Genomic DNA, 21,026 nt, shown 5'->3' with positions numbered 1-21,026 from the left:
CTTTCTATCCAATAATATGTCCCATACTAACCCTCTCAAATCTCTTAAAGGTTTATAAGTGGTTTGAACAGTATGCAATTTTGTCAAGAAATGAATAGACCAAAAGAAGCACATGCCACATTGAAACCTCAATACCTATGATTTGTCTGGTAAAACATATTTGTTTTGACTTCTGTCAAGATTTAGAAATTCAAAGAAACAATGTTTTGAAAAGCTCCAATTAAGATTGGAAGGATGGATGTCTAAGATAACTTGTGATTCATCTGGTCCTGGTGTAAGAATATTCACCATCAATATATTTAAGACAAATGCTTTGCCATTGGGTTGAATAAACACCTCAATATTTCCCTAGTCATACGTTTTTCTATTTGAGAAGGAACATCCAGTGCTTATTCAATGGTTTACCTTACCTCAAGCCACCCAGACATTAGCAGTTTCAAAACTAACAAAGTTCATGATCGCTTCCTGTCTTCCACAACTGTCATGCATCATTCAATTAGGCAAGCACAGATATGTGGGCAAGTGACTTTCCTCATCACTTAGTTTAAATTTGGAGGTACCCTTTTACCAAGGACTTTTTTTTAAAACCAAAACGTATTTTTGTTAAAAATGCATACTAGGACACAATTTGTTAATACACCCTTCTAACTCCTTTAGTGCATTACATTGCTTTCGAGGGCAACTATAACAACAGAAAATAGCAGCTCATATAAGCATACATTTAATTTCCAAAGTAGCTGTAAATAACATGCACAAAAGGGTTTTTTGTGACCTTTTAGGTTGGGTTCCATCTCCAGTACATTTTGGTTCATTGTTATAAATATGAACATTTAGTGAATACACAGAGTTTTATGAGTCCTTTAGATTTTTTAATGAGTTCTTCTGGATTCTTTGCAAAGTATACTCTCATTTGATAAATCAGTCATCTTGTTTCCTATTTTCAAATAGTTGCTATATGGATTACATTACTGAAATGTTCTGACGATATGGAGATTTTTAGAAGAAGGACGGTATTTTGGGCAATTACATATATTGGTGTTAATTTGATCATGTGAACGTAAGATAGCATGTGGTAGAAACTAACTTAAAAAAAACCCTAATATTATTTCATCACACAGTGGTGATTTACCCTTTCAATGCTGAATTCAATTTGTGCAGTATAATCTGAAAGGGGATATATATACTAATGGACTGGTGCCTGCCTGGTACAAAATCAACTGAAAACCCACAATAAATTTATGTTGGTTTGTACTTCTTGCACAATGGTATTGGCAACAACCCAATGCACTACTAACAGGTCCATGCAGGACAATACTGAGGTACTGTCTGGGGGAAGCACAAATAAATAGAAGGTTAGTACAATACTCTTGTTCTCTGATATATCTGATGAATATGATAACAAGACAAATTTTTATTGTTTTCTCTAAATGCATTGATTTAACTAGTTTTACTGGCTTCCTATCTGTCTGATCCGCTGACCATGTTGGATATTTGGTTTTAATCATCCCACACTTAATTTTTAATTCCACAAAAACATACAGATCCTATTCGGAAATATATTAAAGAAATTTGTTTTGTTATGAGATTTATAAATCGTGTAGGAAAACCCACACTATCATATCCAGATGCTTAGAACAGCAAGCCTGTTGTTGTTACTCATTTTTGATTAACCATGTCCTTAATTAAGGCCTAATGTGTATTGATTTCTTTTGTTCATTCATTGATGGATGTTGGCTATTTTGCTCCCAGTACTTCTTCAGACAAGTGCATATTTGGCCCATTGAGAATGTCCGGCCAGCATCAGCTCCCTGTAACACTATGATCATCATCATGGAAATGATGAACTCCTAGTATATACTAAAGAAGGTTATTTTGAGAGCTGACTTTAAATGAGAGTTGTAGGTATAGTTGTTAGCACCTGCATACTTGTGTTGAAGATTTGTTAGTTTAGAGTGTGTCCACATATCTTTCGACATTTCAGTCTCAACTGTATGTCTCTAGTGCTGAAATTATTGAGTTGGAAAACTTTTCACTACATATTTTGAAATTTCTGAAAACATTGCAGAATGCTTTTCCTGTGGTCAGCAGAACCTTTGTGATTACTAAACTGTCTAGTACATTGCAATATCTCAAGCTTGAAAACTTCTTCTCACTAGGATAGATATTCATCAGCAGGCAGAACTTAAGGTCTAAGCAAAGACAAAACAGGTGTAATAAAAGGTACTAAGTGTACCAAGCATAAAGAATGTGGAAGTGAGAAACACAGATGGGTGGAATGTTGGGCGGAATGTTTGAAATAATGTCCGCCACTGGTAATTACTCAAGGTCACATTCCAATCCATTGTTTTTGCCCACCATGCCACCTCAGACAGGAACCAGCTACCGCAGTTGTTGTATGCCTCATTTCTAATGAATGATCTGTGCACCTTTTTAATTGTTATGTCTTATGATTTAGTAGAATAGAATATTAAACATGATCAGAATCTAATCAAATACAAAAGTAATATGTCCTGTACAGATGACTCACAACCCCCTTAATTCTCTGTTTAGGAATCTGTGTAAACAAAACTATTGCAGCAAAACAATGAGAGGAAAACCTCACATTTCGAAGCTGCTCTTTACAGGTATGTATGAATTTTTTAGGAGAGCAAACGTTTCTTTGTGGCGCCAATTCACAGGGAAATGTATCTATTCAGTTTTGTCTATGAGGTATTCTAATAGAACACATATCACTCTGTTCACCTGGATTCTCAGTACTAATCGTACTGCACCATATATGTGGACCCAACTCTAAAAGTAAAGTGCATTATAGACCCTTTCAAAGCTCTGACATACTGAATATAACAATGGTCAAATATTCCGAGAATAGCTTAAGTTCAGCAGTTATTTTCAACTGGCTTTTAGTTTTTACTTAAAGTTTGAGGTCTGAAAGGGTGTAATGCATGTTCTTTGTGCAATTACATACGTTTGTGTTTATTTGTTCATGTGAAGGTAAGCGAGCGTGCGAACAGGAGAGTGCAGAATAAACACATTCGACATTACACTCTCTTTATACATGTGATGGACTTGAACTGGAGTCCAGTTCTAGAGGAGTTGGTCAGTTTTAGAAGCGGACTGATGGGCCGACTTCTCAGATATTCTTTGCAACTCTGCTGAATTCCATTTTAACACCACGCTCTTCATTGGAGTGGAAGAGGATTTCCATGCCCAATCAAGTTCAATCATAATAGGTCTGTAATTGTTCAACTCAGCAGTCACATGCAGTGAGCGTCCATTCCAAAAAGTGTATACCTTGAAGGCAAACATCCGGAGGAGCTGTGGTTTTGAGCACAGAAAAAAAGAGTTGGAGGGTTTTTTATGTTTAACACAAGAGAAAAAAGAGACAGGAAAAAAAGAGATAAGGGAAGATACATTTAATGAGTTATGCAAAAATCCAGTAATTAAACATGAACATAAACAAACAGAGAGATGAATGTTTTATAAATGCAAAACTTACAATGTCACTTGGAAGATCAGGAGAAAGGGTGATTAGTGCTTTTTGCTATGGTTGTGTGAATGCAAGAATGCACAGTGTACAGCAAATGAGCAACGTGTATCATCAAGTCTTTTATTAGTTGCAAGTTAGTGTGGCTGGTTTCTCTCACAGAGGCTAAGTATCATTACTCAATACAACATTAGTAAGAAATCTGCAAGAAATTCATCACCTCCAGAACTTATGTGTTTTGATACATGCTCATATATTACTGTAGTAAATTTACCTAGGTAGGATTCTATCTCTGCACTAGGTTAGATGTAGTAGGACTCTTGTAAAGTGCCCATTTTAGACCTGGAGGTTTGGAAAAACTAACTATCTTTGTAAAGTATGAGTAGAATATATATTTTCCTGAATATTCTGGGTTTGACACCGTTTTTATGGGAGTCTCAACCTCAGAAGTATCTTCTTGTGAGACGTTCACCCTCTGGGGATTTTCGTTTGCAAGCACAGGATCATGAGTAGAAATTCCTTTGAGGTAAGTTTTTTATGTCTTGAATAAATGTAAGAATTATGTGGAATAGGATTTCTTAAATAGAATCTAGCAGTACTGACTGTTGCTACAACTTCAAAGCAATTTGGAGTATACCCAGTGGAAAACCTTGCACTGTTTCAGAAAAAGCCAGCCGTCATTCAATTCATATGGTAAATATATGACTGACGATATTATAATTGTAACACTTAAACAAGATAAAGACCTTAACACAGACCAGTGTCTTTACCGTACAGTAATTCAAAATGTTTTCCCAAGACTTTGGCAAATACACTAAATAGGGTGACTGTACTTCTCTTCTGCTATGATCTACAAGGGTTCATCCCCCAGAAGCAAATACTTTCTGTATTTGAAATTAATGATCTATTGACTATGAACGGGGAACTACTTTCTAAATTCCAGACTTTTAATGCTGAAAAGGCATTCAATGAGGTTTATTGATATTATCTCTGGCTAACCCTGGCACACAATAATGAATTTTGAAGGGATATTTCTAGGGATGGTACAAAATCTATATTTAGATACAGATTTACAGATATACTTTTTTCCATTAAACTAGGAACATGTTCAAAAAGTGGAATATAGAGCAATTCAATCAAATATATGGATGATAATTAGATTTTTTCTATCCTTTACCCTTCTGACATACATATATGTTGGACAGAAAAGTATGTAGCATTGTGTTGACGAGTACCGCTGCCCAGAGTGTCCCAGCTACAAAGATATCTGGATGATTGGTGCTGATTTTTGTTGTCATGAGCAAACACAGATCATGCATGTGCGTCATGACATAGCTCTGTCTCACAGATTGAGGCCTTGTTGGACCCTCAGGGGCGTCCAAAGCACTACCCCAGGAAGGCAAAATGCCATTGCCAGGAGTTAAATAGCATGAGCACTGTAGTGGGAGCACTATAGTGGTAGCACACCATGTAGTGATCAGTAGCAGTGGACAGGCTTTTTTTTCTAGTGTCACCGGGGGGACGCCTACAGGTCCACTCACATAAAGTTCTGCTGCTGTGTGCTTGACTCACAACTCGCCTACATTGTTAATATGTAGCGCTGTGCAGTGCACATGTGGTTGCATCCATGTTCAGGGTGTATATGTGTCTGTGAGTGGTACAAATACATGGAATACTCTATTCTCCATTTTGAGAGACCCAGGGCTGACTGGAGGAGGTGGAGGAGTCCCCCTGACAGATTTGTGAATTACTGCACTGCTGAGAGGTGGGTGGGACATGCACTGGAAGAACACTTCAGTACAATCCACAGTGTGTTCTTTGAGTTGGAAAGAGGTCTTGGGAACGGGCCTGGAACCATCTTAGACATGAGATAGGGCTGAAAAGAAAAACATAAAGAATAGGGCTGGGCCCTTTGATAACATCTTGATGCACATACCATAGTGGCAGACTTTCAGGTGTGAACCTACATTTACTCTTATGGTCTGTGCTGTGGGGCCATCAGATTTGGAGATGCTCGTGCTGTGGCAGACTGCTTTATGAAGGAACAGCAGAGGAGTGGGCACTTCAAAAGGAAGCACACCACCAACACAACCTTCAAAAACGCTAACACTTCATCACATTTGGGTGTGGAAATGGGCTATGAATCAGATAGCCCTAGGCCCTCAAAATTGTCATTTGCCAATTAGCCATTTGGGCTGTATGTGGAGGAGGAGAAGCTCTGCAAGACTGCGGGCTGACGTATGCTAGTTTCCCAGCTGGGGGAGAGGACATCTCCCAGGGAAATTCAAGACCACCTGCCCTGGATCCTGGAGCACCACTGCCTGCCTGCTTGCCAAAACCAGTGTGACCTGTGAGGAAGAGTAGAGTTCTAGCAAGGAGTGCGGTCCAGTGGGGATGGCTGGCGAGTGGATCACAGTTCTGAGGTGCACCGATCAGGCCATTACCCATGTCAGATTCAGAGTCAGCGAATCCATATGCCAGAAGGGGTCTGCTATGAAGCTACCTGTTGCTGCACTGTTCGGACTGTCACCCTTGTGCAGTGTAAAGTCCACAACCCATATGCCAGAGTGGGCTGCTGTCAAGATTGTAATACTGCCATGCCAATCAGGTCATTGCTCACGCATGCAGTAAAGTCAGTCCCACCATAGAAAGAGGAGACCACTGTGAAGATTGCATTACTACCGTGTTGATCAGGCCATCATCCATGTGTGGAGTAAAGTCAACGACCCCATATTCCAGCTGGGGCCTCCGTGAAGATTGCATTACTCCCCGATATCGATCGAGCGATTACCTGTTTGCAGTGTCAATTCAGTAACCCCATATGCCAGAAGGGGTTGCCCTGAAAAGTGCATTACTGACTTGCCGAAAGGGCATTCACCTGTTTTAGAAGTAAAGTCAGTGACCCCGTATGACATGGGCCACCACAAAAAGAGCATTACTGTCATGCTGATTGGGCTATCGCCTAGGTATCAGAATGGGACTGCTGTGAAGTATAAGAATCGTTGCCTGGTTTTGCCGACATTGAAAGGAAAGGATGTCGTGGTGACCTGTGTGTTCCCAAGCCTCAACGGAAGTATTGAAACCAGAGGGATCATCCTCCACTTGAGAAAAGGATCAGAGAAACTTACTCCGTCATAGGAGAATGTGCCACTCACCACCAGCAGTTGATGCAGGCATCTGTGATGTTTGTGTGTGGAATGTTTCTGAGAACTCTGGTAGAGCAGCCTCTGCAGGAACAGGTAGGATTGGAGACTTCTGAGACTCAGACTACTATTGTGCCCTCAGATCAATATTACCTATTGTGAATGGGAAACAACCACTACCTTTAGAGAGAGAGAAGTAGGACTCAGGGATCAGCCTAACAAATACTAGAAGTTTGACCTCATGGGACTGTGTGTATTAATTGTGTATGCTGTATTTTACTTTGTGTTTAGAAATAAATACTCCTTTTTTTCCTAAAAGTAAGTACTGGACTGTGTTGGACTTATCTCTATCTGCGGATCATCCCCAAACTTTTTCTGTAACACTCCTGTTTTCTGAACCCGTTTATGTTGGCTTTTAGAACTCTGCATACTTTACCACTGCTAACTATTGCTAAAAGTGCTAGCGCTCACTTCTTCAAACATGGTGAAATTGGCTTACATCCAACTGCCACATTTAATTTACTTGTCAGTCCCTAGTAAAGTGGTAATACATATACCCATGACCAGTAAATGAAATGCTACTACTGGATCAACAGCACTGATTGTGCCACCCACTTAAGTAGCCCTTTTACACATCTCAGACCTGCCTTTGCAGCCTGTGTGTGTAGTTTTAATCTGCCATTTTAACCTGGCAAAATAAAACTTTTGCCAGGAAGGTCTCCACCTTTTTTTGCATACATGTAAGTCACCCCTAATGTAGGCTCGAAATAGCTCATAGGGCAGGGTTCAATATATTTAAAAAGTTAACATTTAGTATTAACTTTTACATGTCCTGGTAGTGAAAAACTCTTAAATTCGTATTTCACTACTGCAAGGCCTAGTTCTCCCATAGGATAACATTGAGTTACTGTATTACATGTGATAAGTGGTAACTTTCAATTGGGAGCAAGTAGTAATGTCAGATTTGGTGTCTAATCAACTAATTTAAAAACCTTTTAAATTATAAAGTTGGATTTTGAGTCACAATTCTGAAAATTCCACTATTGGAAAGTTGCCATTTTCTTGTCCCAACTGTTTTGTGCCTACAACCTGTATCCTCGTGAAATGACTAGATGTTTTTGGCAATTGATCTTTGTGTATTACTCCTAGACAGTGAGACAAAGGGGGAATAGGTGTTTGAAGGTTGAGCCCTCTCTGAATTGATGAAGGGGAGGAGCTTTCACCTACCCCACTGGCACATCACAAAGGCACTGCCTGAGCACCCTCACAGAGGGCTTGACTCTAGTATTTTGTGTTCCCAGACAAGCTGGGTCCAGGGCAGGGAGGCAGGAAATTTCAAACACTTCTGGAGGTGGAAGCCTCTGCACATATCTCATACTTCAAAGTGGGCATCAGGTATAAATATTGGACCTTAAGACCCAACTCTTCAGTCCACCTCTGGACCAGTATATACAAAAGAAGGATGACAGCTGTGCTACTTTACTGTCAGAAGGCCTGCCACCCTGCTGCCCCCCACTCTGCTGTCCTGCTTGCTGAGGAGAAAGACTAGACCTGCATCCTTCATCCCAAGATGAAGTGACTGCAAGGGTCAGCTGATGGACCGCCTGTTCTGAGCTACTGGAATCTGACAAGCTGCAGAGGCTTCCAGCATCTGCTCAGCAGACCTGCTGCCTGGACCTGCAGCTGGACCTGCCTCTGCCCTGGTGGCCTCTACTGAAGTGAGTTCCTGATCCTCAAGAAGTGCCCCTCAGATCCTGGACCCTGGGTGTGGCATCAGTAAGCTCCCTATGAAAGAAAATAAGAAATTCAGAGGTCTTTAGCCCTTTGCAACAACAAACGGCCGTATTTGTGTCCAGATCTTGCCAACCTTCCTACCCGCCAAAGCAAAACTCTGATGAACCCGACTCCTCATGCCAAACCATGGGCGTAGTGCGCTGTTCGCGATGATTGCACAGTGCCGGATGCTTGTTCACACTGTGCAATCATTGAAAACGGTGTATTGTACAGTGCGAGCTGTCGTTTTCTGCAGCTCGAGTAGATTTTTACTCGAGCGGCAGCTTTCTTAACGTGGACTGGTAGTTTCTTATCGCGAGTGGTTGCGAGCATACGTGGCCACTTGCAATGAGAAACCTGACCTCTCCGCGTTGAGAATCTCGCCGGGAGGTTTATTTTCCACGCTCGCGATCGGCAACTTGATGTTGCTGACCGCGAGCGAGCAAAAAATACCAACTACGCTACGCGATTTTGCACTGTGCTACGTGCAATTCGCATAGTGCAAAGTAGCACAAACTACGCAAACTTCGCGAGCGTAGTGTAGTTGTCCGGCCAGGGTTACTCATGCCAGAATGACCCCCAGTGAAGCCAGGCAATGCAAGATTTGTATTTGTGTTGCAGATTTAACAGTCCCTAGTGACCGCCTACACGAAGTTCCATCAACGACCATCTGCGACACCCCAGAGGACCTTGGTGCTACAGTGATGGCTGTCTGTGACACCCATCCTGCTTTTCCCAATACATTTGTGACCATCTGCAATGCTTTCCTTGATCATCGCATTCCACTCACCCACAAACGGAACTCCTTCCACTGAACTTTTGAAGGTAACCCTTTCAGTGGGTCTAACCTAATCCGTCTGTCCAGCCGCGCTCCTTCATGGTCGACATGAACTTGTGACTTTATCCCGGTCTCTCACGGCCAGATAACTGAGAGTGACTCTTTGTGCTTTTTAAGCGCTGTACTTATCTCAAATCTTTAAAATTGCATATCTCCAGTTCTACTGATTGATGTTTTTTTGTTATTTTGTTCTCAAATTATTTATTAACTTGTACTCTGTTTTTCTGAATTGGTGTGAAATGTTTCTTGTGTTGTGTTTTTACTTTATTACTGTTTGAAGTGCGGCATACATACTTTACACATTGTCTCTAAGGTAAGCCTGACTGCTTTGTGTCTAAATATCAGAGGGTTAAACTCAGATTAATTTAGGGTCTGTGTGTGACTTAACTCTGACAGGAATTGTGGTTGCTGCTTGAGTAGGGCTTCGCCACTGCCCTCCAACCAGTAACCCTATTTCCTACTGACTGAACCATCATTTATATCTGCTCTTGAACATATTTTTAGTTGTGAGCCTGTCTTCACACCCTACTTCTTTTATCACCCCCATCCCTTGAGAAGCCTTTGAGTGCTCAACCTGCACTTCCACTTAGAGTCAAGTGCTGAAGGGTTAGTTGGCCCAGTTGCTCATGACCTGTAATAAGGCGGGTTTCCAAGACATCTGGCCCATGGCTGGGCATTACTGAAATTCTATTACTGCTACTGTAGCACAGACATTAGAAGAACTAACGTTTTTAGATTGACAGTTGTTGTAGTGGTAAGAGAAATTAATAGAACATTATGATGTACTTTTTCACTATATAGATTTATTTAAAAATGTTTTTACATATTAGTATTAGTGATGGATTCAATACATGTTATTACTATTACCATCTCCTGATATGACGGAATAAATTATTCCATTTTTATAACATACTTCAGAATGTGGACTGATCTGTTTAAGGTAAAGAAGTTATAATACATGGATCCCAGTGATAAAGGTATCAACATATGGCTCCAATTGTCTTTTTTCATTCTACTTACAACATCACCTGTCACTGGTAATAGGATTGCCTAGCTAGTCTACTTACTTTACTATAGAAGTGTAGCCCACTGTTGTGGACTATCCCTGAGTTGTAGACCTGAACAGCAGTGAGGGCCTACAGTCAGAAAGAGGACATTTAATAGCCAGAGGCAGAAGAAATGAAATGGTATTAGAAGATTGTATTTACTGAGGGTAGAACAGAATGAGGGAAAAACTGAGTAAAATCAGTCAAATGTTAGAGCAGAAGGTCTATATCATTCATGAATCACCCTCTACCACTGTATTGGCTTAAATGGATTTCACAATAGTCTAGTCTTAAATTTAGGTTCACTGACCTACTTCTGGTTAATCATTTCCTTGCCTTTGCAATTTACACATTTTCCTTTTACCTATAATTAATCTTTTACATAATTTGTCAGCAACATTTAGGGAACAGGACGTGCTCTACTATTTGTGAGTCAGTTACCACCACCTTTGTTGTCACAGACCATTGATACTCACCATGGTTGTTCACATTAGAAGGTAAACTCCTTTCAGATTCCTCCTAGATTCAATTCCGAATTGATCATAGAAGCTCATTTTTCCAATCAAGCCTTTCCTAACTCTCAAAATTCCACTTAATACTTAGGCATCCAAATGCCCAGTGAATTGCAAATCACACGGTGTGTGAATGCATAAGTGTTTTAGTACTGCGGGAAAGCTAGTTGACGAATTGTCGCAAGGCAAATTGGTGAAAGAATAGCTCCCAACTTCCAAAACACTTAAATTATGAGGCGGTAGATCTTATCTCATGTAATGTCATTGAACTTCCTAGTAATTTTATACAACCTGATTGCATAAAGTTGGTGACTTTGATGGTCTATGCATACTGCCTATGAATGTGGCCCTCAGAAAAGAAAATGTTCTGTGTTGTGATCAGAGAGTCTGGTACTTCTTTGGTTGGGCTGCTAAATTGTCAGCGCAGAATTTCTCTTTAATCCTACCTCAATATGGTGCTACTCTTGCACCACACATGTTCTTTTCAATTCCAATAGAAACTCTTGGAGGATGTTGTGTGCAATGAAGTTGTGTGAAGGTTAAATGTAGGTTAAACTTCATCAATACAGTCATGCTCAAAATATCACATTATAAGTACATGTTCATTCAGTGAGGATTAATATAAATACAACAAATGGAGAGAGCAGAAAATTCACAGACTGCGGGTGAAGGCTGGTGGACAACAGAGAAGGGTGACTGTTTGTGGTTGTGGTGATTGGTGAAGGGCTAACTAGAAGATCGGAACAGGCGTTGTAGGCAAAAATGCAATGGACATAAAAGTGGTGGACGACGTAGGAAAAGAGGTGGAGTTTTATTGTTCAGGTAAAGAAGACAGCATGTTTTACAGGTACTGGTGCAAGAAGTCATGGTGTACAATATGAACTGGAAAACTGGGGCGTGCTCATCAAGATATTACAAATAGGAAACATGATGCGGCTATGTGACTGGTGTGCAAGTTAAAGTGTATGAGAATGGAAGAGGTCAGTGGTAGGTGAAGCAGATGTGTTACGTGAATCAGAAAGCAAACAGTGAACCGGGGAATCAGGCAATGAAAAAGAAAAAGATGAGGGATTACTAGGCTGACATCTAGGCTTTATATTCATCCATACTTTATATGAATACAATCACATGGTATGACTGAAAAATAGGGAAAATGATATAGAGATTAACAAAAGCACATTTTGTTGCATAATAAAATGAAAAAACAAAAAGATGAGAAAATGCAAAAAAGACACAGATAGAAAAAGAATTTCCATATATTACAGTTTTCATTTTCATACTGAAAAAAACATAGCCAAGAGCACTATGTAATTACATTTGTTCATCTCAGAGCGAATGCTATTTTTTAACTATTTCCCTGGAATTCATAGGCCTCCAGGCAATGGGGTTTTGCAAATAAATCTAGCAATACAATACAGATGGCTATTTTTCTTTTCCCAGTGTGATCAGAATGTTTTTTATAACCTTTCATGAACTCTGCAGAATTATCTGAGGTGCAAAGAAAGGAATGATGCTCACTACCATTAAAACTGTGGACCCTGATAAACTTTAGTAAGTTGATTATTCCTAAACCAGTAGATCGTTTTACCATAAAATGAAGACTGCCTCGTAACATAGCTCCCCTGGACACTTTTTGAATTCCCTAATTGCTTGGAGCGAGGCAGTGAGACCTCAAACAACCATCTGACTGGCACTGTATATGAGACCGACTCATGGACAGGTGAATTTACAGAAAACTCTTATTCTGCAAATCATATCAGCAAACTCCCCCTTAGAACCAATAGGCCACTAAGATACCTGTGGTCTTCGTGAAAAAGGTAAAGAGGAGTCTTCATTCACAGCTCCATCGAACGCTGCTTAGTAATGGCTATACTACGCCTGAACCTCCATTTTAAGGGCACGTGCATAGTATGCATGGGTGATGGGTGGTGCCTACCGGATTTTTCTTCTTTTTGTCTTTTTCCTTAGATGGCCTTCTGTAGTTGACAAAATAATGCAGGGTCCCATACTCCACTAGGGCAGCAAACACAAAAATGAAGCACACTGAGACGAAGAGATCCATTGCAGTCACATAGGAGACTTTAGGTAGAGATTTTCGGGCAATTGTGCTCAAGGTGGTCATGGTCAGGACTGTAGTGATACCTGAAGAGAAGAGACAATGAGCAGGTGAGTGAAACCTGGGGCCGATGCAGTAACAAAGAGAAGGAGAGAGAGAGAGATAGAGAGAGAGACAGTGAGAAATTACGAGAACGCATGATTGTTTGATATATGAGAGCCATCACAGTCGTGAATTCTGCCATCCATGTGTCACCATGCGATATCACATCAGAGGGAGTCAATTCATCTTCTACTGCTGTTTGAGCTCCTGAACCCCCACCCCAGAGTTATTACTGAGAAAGAGCTTGCATCCTGCCATTTTATCACTGATGAAAATTGTGCACCTCTCTTAGGAGACTATATCTCCAAATGGCCCAGACAGATTTAATTGGAAGTGCACTGGTATTCTTATGTAGATGTGTTGTAGCAAGAGAAACATATTGAGTAGAGTATATGCTCTCTGACTATAGAGATGTGTCAGCCAGAACCATAGTGCACTGACATTTTTTGCTATTCTCTTTACTAACTCATGAGATAGTCTAGTCTGGAATATAGCATGTCAAAACGCATGCTATTACATCACCTGCCTTTACAACGCAGTCGTTACAACGACCGCATTGTTAGTATGTGTTACCTTTACATCGCAAGTCATTAGAACGACTTGCTGTAGGGGATGCGCTGGACTTATGAATAGTATTATTTACTATTCCTACTCCAGTTTGCGCGATAGTAGGGAAGGTGTTTAAATTAATTTCCAATTCCATAGCACCCCCTACAGTAAGTCGTTCTAATGACTTGCGATGTAAAGGTATCGCGTACTAACAACGCAGTCGTTGCAACAACCACATTGTAATAGCACGGCGATGTAATGACAGCATTGTAAACGCTGCTTCCCACTAGTCTGTCTTGTCACTTCCCTGCCAAATGCATGGTGTTCCTCAGGTCCTAAATACATTTGCACGCTAGACCCTGATTTCAGGCAGGTCGCACCCCCACGCCACACAGCACCACCTGTGTGCCTATGTACCTCTGCTCTGACACCGCCGTAGGTTCGAGGCCCGTGCCTCGGTTGTAATTTTGCCATCACTGTCTTGTTTTCCTCGTTTCTCCCTCTGTAATTGTGTTGTTGTCTCCCTTTGCCTCTGTGCCCCAGGTTTGCTTTTGATTTGATTCCTGTTCACTGTATTGTTTTTTCTTGCTTCTTGTGATTTGTTACCCTTTTTCTTCTGTGCCCTGCTTTTTCCGCCTGTTCTTTTTCCCACCGTTGCGTCTCCTGCGGCCCCGCCCCCCTGCTCGCCCATTCCGCCTCCCAGCTGCTCCTCTCTCCCACCTCCCCTTATATGGCATCCGTCGTGCGGCCACCTGGCGCGCCGAAGGTGCACCTAAGGCAAGCCCGTCAGCGCCTGTCTGCACCTGGACCGCGTCCAGTGCCAGACCCCAGGGCCCCGGCGCACATACCGACGCCCGACAATGCTATGATACCAGCACCCTACACGCACTCTACACCGGACGATTACACACCTGCTGCCTGGCCACCTCAAAGAGCACCCAAGGACCCTTCTCCTGCCGGAGCTTCAGGTTCACCAGCCTCCAGACCGCCAAACCGCCCACCGAAAAATGACACAACCACCTCAGATGCATCTTACTCAACACCCGCTCTGCCCGCAACCAATCCATCGAACTCTGGGACCTACTCGACTCCACCTCCCCAGATGTCGCCTTCCTGATGGAGACCTGGATGAACCCCTCATCGGCACCCGACATCGCCATAGCCATCCCCGACGGCTACAAGATCACCCACAGGGACCGCACCAATGGAACAGGAGGAGGAATCGCCATCGTCCACAGGAACACCCTCAGAATCTCAACCAACACCGACGACACCCTAAGCACCGCCGAACACCTGCACTTCCAGATCCACATTGATCCCAATACCACCCTCAGGGGAACCCTCGTCTACAGACCCCCCGGACCCCAGCCACAGTTCAGCGACTCCATCACCGACTTCATCAGCACGCACGTCCTTGCCTCCACAGACTACATCCTCCTCGGAGACCTGAACTTCCACCTCGAGAACAACAATGACACCAACTCCACCACCCTGATCAACAACCTTGCCAACCTCAGACTCAGACAGCTCGTCACTACCCTCACCCACGCCGCCGGCCACACGCTTGACCCCATCTTCTCTGCAAGCTCCCACGTCACCTTCAGTCACACCTCCAAACTCCACTGGGCCGACGATCGCTGCATCCCCTTCACCTTCCAGAAACCCACCACGCACCACCGCTCTCAACAGATCCCCCATCGCAGCTGGAGCAAAGTCACCGAAGACCAGCTAAACACCACCCTTGCCCAAAGCCCACCCGTCGACCCCACCAACACCAACACCGCTGCCTGCAACCTCAGAAAGTGGATCGACGACTGCGCCAACACCCTCGCCCGATCAAGAAACTCTCCAACAGACGCACCAACAAGAATGTCAGCTGGTTCACCAAGGACCTCCAGGCCTCCAAGCAAACCTGCCGAAAACTAGAGAAGAAATGGCACTGCGAACAGACACCAGACAGCCACGCAGCTGACAAGAATGCTATCCGCGGACACCATCACCTCATCAGATCCTCCAAAAGGACCTCCTTCAAGGACCGCCTAGACAACAACGCGCACAATAGCAAAGAGCTCTTCAACATCGTGAAGGAACTCGCCAACCCCAGCTCCAACATCAACGACATTCCACCATCGCAAGACCTGTGCGACTCCCTCGCCACCTTCTTCCATCGCAAGATCGCAGACATCCATGACAGCTTCAACAACCTGACCGCACCAACAGCCACCAAGACCTCCGACCCCACGGCCACCTCCCACATTAATCCCCTGCTCACCTGGACCAACATAAACAACAACAACACCATCAAAATCAAGAACACCATCCACTCCGGCTCTCCGCCAGGCCCACGCCCACACCACATCTTCAACAAAGCCAGCGCCACCATCGCACCCCATCTCCGCAAGGCCATCAACATCTCCTTCGAGACCGCGACCTTCCTAGAGAGCTGGAAGCGTGCTGAGATCAACCTCTTACTCAAAAAATCCAAGGCTGACCCGAAGGACCTCAAGAACTTCTGTCCTATCTCCCGCCTCCCGTTCCCGGCGAAGGTCATTGAGAAGACCGTCAACAGACAACTGACCCGCTACCTCGAGGAGAACAGCATCCTAGACCCATCCCAGTCCAGGTTCCGCAGCAACCACAGAACTGAAACTGCCCTCATCGCCGCCACCAATTACATCAGGGCCCTGCTGGACAATGGGGAAACCGCAGCCCACATCCTCCTGGACCTCTCAGCCGCCTTCGACACCGTCTGCCACCGCACCCTACGCACCCGCCTCCACAACGCAGGGATCCGAGACAAGGCTCTGAAATGGACCACCTCCTTCCTCTCCGGCAGAACCCAGAGTGTCCGCCTCCCCCCTTTCCGATTCGAAGCCATCGAGCTCATCTGCGGCGTACCCCAAGGACCATCACTCAGCCCGACATTGTTCAACGTCTACATGACACCGCTCGCTCATGTCGCCCGACTGCATGACCTCAATATCAACTCCGACGACACCCAGCTGATCCTTTCCCTCACCAAGGACCCCCTCACCACCAAAGCCAACCTCCACGAAGGAATGAAAGTCGTCGCCGAGTGGATGAAGAACAGCCGTCTGAAGCTGAACTCAGAGAAGATGGAGGTCCTCATCCTCGGCTCCACCTCCTCGGCCTGGGACGACTCCTGGTGGCCGACCACTCTGGGAGCAGCACCGACACCCACCAACAACACGCGCAACCTGGGGTTCATCGTCGACTCAACTCTCTCCATGACCAAGCAAGTCAACGCCGTCTCATCCTCCTACTTCAACACCCTCCGCATGCTCCTCAAGATCTACAGGTGGATCCTCACCGAAACAAGAAGAACGGTCACACAGGCCCTCGTCACTAGCAGGCTGGAATATGGAAACGCCCTCTATGCAGGAGCCTTGGCCAAACTCCTGAAACAACTACAACGCATACAGAACGCCACCGCGCGATTGATCCTCAACATCCCTCGCCACAGCCACATCACACCCCACCGGAGAGACCTTCACTGGCTTCCCATCAACAAGAGGATCACCTTCAAGCTCCTCACCCACGCACACAAGGCATTCCACAATTCCGGAACAGCATACCTCAATAGACGACTCACCTTCTACACCCTGAACCGCCAGCTCTGCTCCGCCGACCTCACCCTCGCCACCGTCCCCCGCATACGAAGAGCAACCACCGGCAGCAGATCATTCTCCCACCTCGCAGCAAAAACCTGGAACGCCCTCCCCATCCTCCTACGGCAGACCCAGGACCTACTAACCTTCAGGAGGCTATCAAGACCTGGCTATTCGAGCAGTAGCAGCAGCCCTCCCCCTTGCCCCTCCCCCCAGCGCCTTGAGACCCTCACGGGTGAGTAGTGCGCTTTACAAATGTCCTGATTGATTGATTGATTGATAATTCTATGGTCATCTCCTATTGTAATGAAAGAATCTTTGGGAAATTTGGGCAGCATATGATTGTGTTTATCAGGGCCAGTGTGAGAATAGTTGATATGCTACGCCATAGCAACACTTACCAGACAAATTCAAATAGAGAATGATGGAGAAACAATTTTGCCTGGAGGGATTCTGGCTGCGATCGAGGCAGACAAAGAAGCCTTAAGGTCTCAGCGCTTGATACCTGACAATTCAGAGGAGGAGACTCTGGAGCGAGACTTAAGATTTAGGCCTGATTCCTGACCCATTTCCTGCGCCTATTTTCCTCCTGAGGAAACACATTTGTAGGTTTTGCCAGATTACCTTCTGCACCTGGTAAAACTTGTAATCAGGCAACCTGAGGGGTATAGCTCCAAATCAGAATGGGATCCTAAGACAGTGAAACAACGGCAAACTGGTGTGAAGAAAACATCTTACCAAGCGACGTTCTGGCTGGAACAGAGTCCTTGTTAATCCAGAAAGATACCCACGAGAGAACGACAATGAGGGTGCAGGGAATGTAGGTCTGAATTGTGAAGTACCCCATCCTCCTGCTCAAGTCAAACAAGACCGCCATCACCACGTAGTCTCCTGGAAAGTAAAGCATTTTACATGATGAGAAGTTCTCACAAAGTAATTTCTTTTGCTCACATGATTCATCGAACCTATACCTACATCTGCAGATAGTTAGTTCATCGCATTTACACATTCACTAGTATTATTTACCCCTTTAGTTCTAAATTTCGATTTATGTGGAACAAATGTGGCGTCTCCAAAAGAATTTCAAAAGTTGTTTATTATTCAGACAGATGCATCAAATGCCAGACTCATAAATGCAGTAAGTGACCAAAACCTAAACTTATTTTTAAACATGGCTCATTGTGCAAACGAAATTCTTAATGTAGGACAGCAGTGTTCCAGTCCAAATGCCAGCTGAGAATAGAACGGGAACCACTGAGTGGCAAATTTACAAGCCCCTTGCGCCACTTTTTGCGTCACTGTTCCCATTTCAAAAGTGACGCTAAAGTGGCGCAAGGGGCTTGTTAATCTGCCCCCTGAGAAGTACTCCATTAGCGATGAGAATCTGTACACCACTACAAATAATATTGCAAAAAGCGAGAAGAGATGGAGGACAGAAGAAAGTTAAAAAACAATGGTCTCTCCTCAGCTGAGATGTCTTGCCAGTTCACGTTTATGCCGCTGGACTCATTGGGCTCAATTCACTGAAGAAATATTCAAATGCAACTGGATGGATTTTAGGGTGCAGCATATTCACAAGGGGTGACCATTCATCTCTAAGTCTATTCATTATGTACAGCTTTACTAAATGATTGTATAAGACTGTATGAGAAAATCCTATTCCAGAGACACTCAAACTCTAAAATAAATACCTCTGTGAAGGTATTCACTTCCACCAAAGCATTCTAGCTAATCCTATACACGGTATGAGATTGTGTCTAGTTATTGATCAAGCATTTTAAATAGATTAATATATATGTGTAAGAAAGTGAATTATTAATTAGGGTGAATGTAAGTCCACAGCAAATTATAACGTGACTAACCTGTTATTTCTAGTAAAAAGTTTTAGTAATATAAACCTGAGCGCAACCCCTGGGTGGCTCTGGCACGGAGCAGACAGACTGAACGTAAAGAAAATATGTGAAGCATTTAAAAGTATTGAAACAGATAAAAAGTCAAAAACATGACATAATACAGAACCCATTCCAATGTAGAAAATAATGTAATACAGAGAAGGAGAGATATGAATTTTAGTAAATTTAAGAAAAAAGGCGGCAAGAAAAAGTAAAGCGCTAATAAAAGTGTATGGTGGCGTTGACCATGAGCAAGATGCGATTTCAGGCTGACCACAACGGAGTGCAGGTTGGTTACACTAAGCAGGTTCATCTCGGTTAGGGATTTTCACTTGGGACTTAGTGCCTGATTTTTTGTTTGGTAGACGGATTCGGTAATGCGCCCACAAAATCTAGAGATGTCCACCTGCCCAGCATTAAAAGTTGACAGACAGCTCTGTCAACATGATGGACTTCTACATGAAACTTTCAACTTTTTTTTATTTTCAAAAACAAAATCCCTAAGTGGTTGTCTCCCAGGGACCGGGGGTCAATATTTCAGTTTTAACTGCCTCTTACCACTCTTAATCGGGCCCTAAGTCTCTGAAATAGAAGTCAAAAACCTCCAGTGACACAGATTACAGGCTGTATTCGAAAAAGTCGTCTCAAAGTCAGAGAGCCTTAGGAAATGCCTTGTTGGCGTCTATAAATGAAGATCTTCTTTCAAGGCTGCAGGTTCTGCAGAACACCACAGCCAGGTTATTTCTCAATCTTCCACCAAGATCCCCGTCGGCACCCAACCTGAAACTCCTACATTGGCTGCCAGTCAGAAAACTAATATGTTTTTAGATTTTATGCTTAACGCACAAAAATATGTATGGAAAAGGCCTGGGCTTTTGGGCCAAAAAGATACGTTGGTACCAACCCGGCAGAATTTTGAGATCTAGTAACCAATCATTTCTCGTACTTCCCAGAATTCACACTACCACAAATGGAGGGAGATCCTTCTCCTTCCTGGCTCTGACTTTTTGGAACAAACTGCCCCCACATCTACGTATCATCAATAACCATAACTGCTTCCATAAGAAGTTAAAGACATGGCTGTTTGACATCTAATTGCATCAACCCAAGCCTATCTTTCAGAGTTGTCTGCTAGCGCCATGAGACTTACGAGTGATATGTGCACTAAATAAATATCCCATGATTGAGGCCAATATCCAGACTCCCTGTGCCTGCAAAAATTGTTGAGAGAAATTTAAATATGCAACTTAACCAATTTCTGGAGTTTATGCAAGCTTTGGACCCAACCCAGTATGGCTTTCGAGGGGGTCATAGCACCGAATCTCCTCTCTTGAAATCTACTGAAGAGATTCAGACTATTTTAGATCAAGGGGGCAAGGCTGCTTTGATCATGTTAGATCTCTCTGCAGTTTTTGATACGGTCCATCACGATTTGCTGATGGACCGGCTGCAGGAGATTGGAGTACTTAGATTGGAGACTTCTAAGATATTTTCTGTCAAACTGAAGTCAGTTGGTGTCTCTGGGGGAATTCTCATCCGAACCTTTTTCATTACCATGTGGGATCCCGCAGGGGTCCTCATTGAGTCTGACACTATTTAACATATATGTGTCCTCTTTCGTGCCCCTTATTCAGTCACTTGGGTTTAGTCTGACCTCTTATGCGGACGATACTCAAATCGTGGTGTCACTTTTACCAGCTGAGTTGAGGAGCACGGCAGTCCGTTTTAAGGACTGTATGAAGGCCGTAGGGATCTGGATGGTCCAAAACTGCCTCAAACTGAACTCCGGTAAGACTGAGGTGGTATGTTTTGGCAATGATCATTATTTCTGGACTCCAGAATGGTGGCCAGACACCCTGGGTCCTCTCCCCTCACCCAGCAGGAAGGTAAAAAATTTTAGGTGTGTGGGTGGACCAGAAGCTCAGTTTCAAAGACCAAGTAAACTCAGTGGCCTCTGCTACGTCCTTTGCTCTCAGGTCCTGCAAGAAAATGTTGCTGCTGT

The 21,026-nt window shown here is 43.6% G+C and overlaps 1 protein-coding gene across 2 annotated transcripts in view; it reads right to left on the bottom strand.

Annotated features, from left to right (window-relative positions):
* The window catches only part of GABRG2 (gamma-aminobutyric acid type A receptor subunit gamma2), a 510,299-nt gene that overhangs the window by 9,842 nt on the left and 479,431 nt on the right, over positions 1 to 21,026 (bottom strand). Inside the window, exons 7-9 of one of the 2 annotated variants that reach the window (XM_085617829.1) lie at positions 17,871 to 18,023; positions 12,733 to 12,938; positions 3,292 to 3,315 (exon numbers count right to left, since the gene is read on the bottom strand). In XM_085617829.1, the coding sequence (XP_085473955.1) occupies positions 3,292 to 3,315; positions 12,733 to 12,938; positions 17,871 to 18,023 (383 nt within the window). The remainder of the gene's footprint in view (positions 1 to 3,291; positions 3,316 to 12,732; positions 12,939 to 17,870; positions 18,024 to 21,026) is intronic. The other variant, XM_085617830.1, reaches the window with a different exon arrangement.

This window comes from Triturus cristatus, chromosome 7 (assembly GCF_964204655.1).
Source record: "Triturus cristatus chromosome 7, aTriCri1.1, whole genome shotgun sequence".
NCBI lineage: Eukaryota > Metazoa > Chordata > Amphibia > Caudata > Salamandridae > Triturus > Triturus cristatus.
The sequence above is the reverse complement of the archived record's forward strand: the minus strand, read 5'-3'. Positions and strand labels throughout refer to the sequence as shown.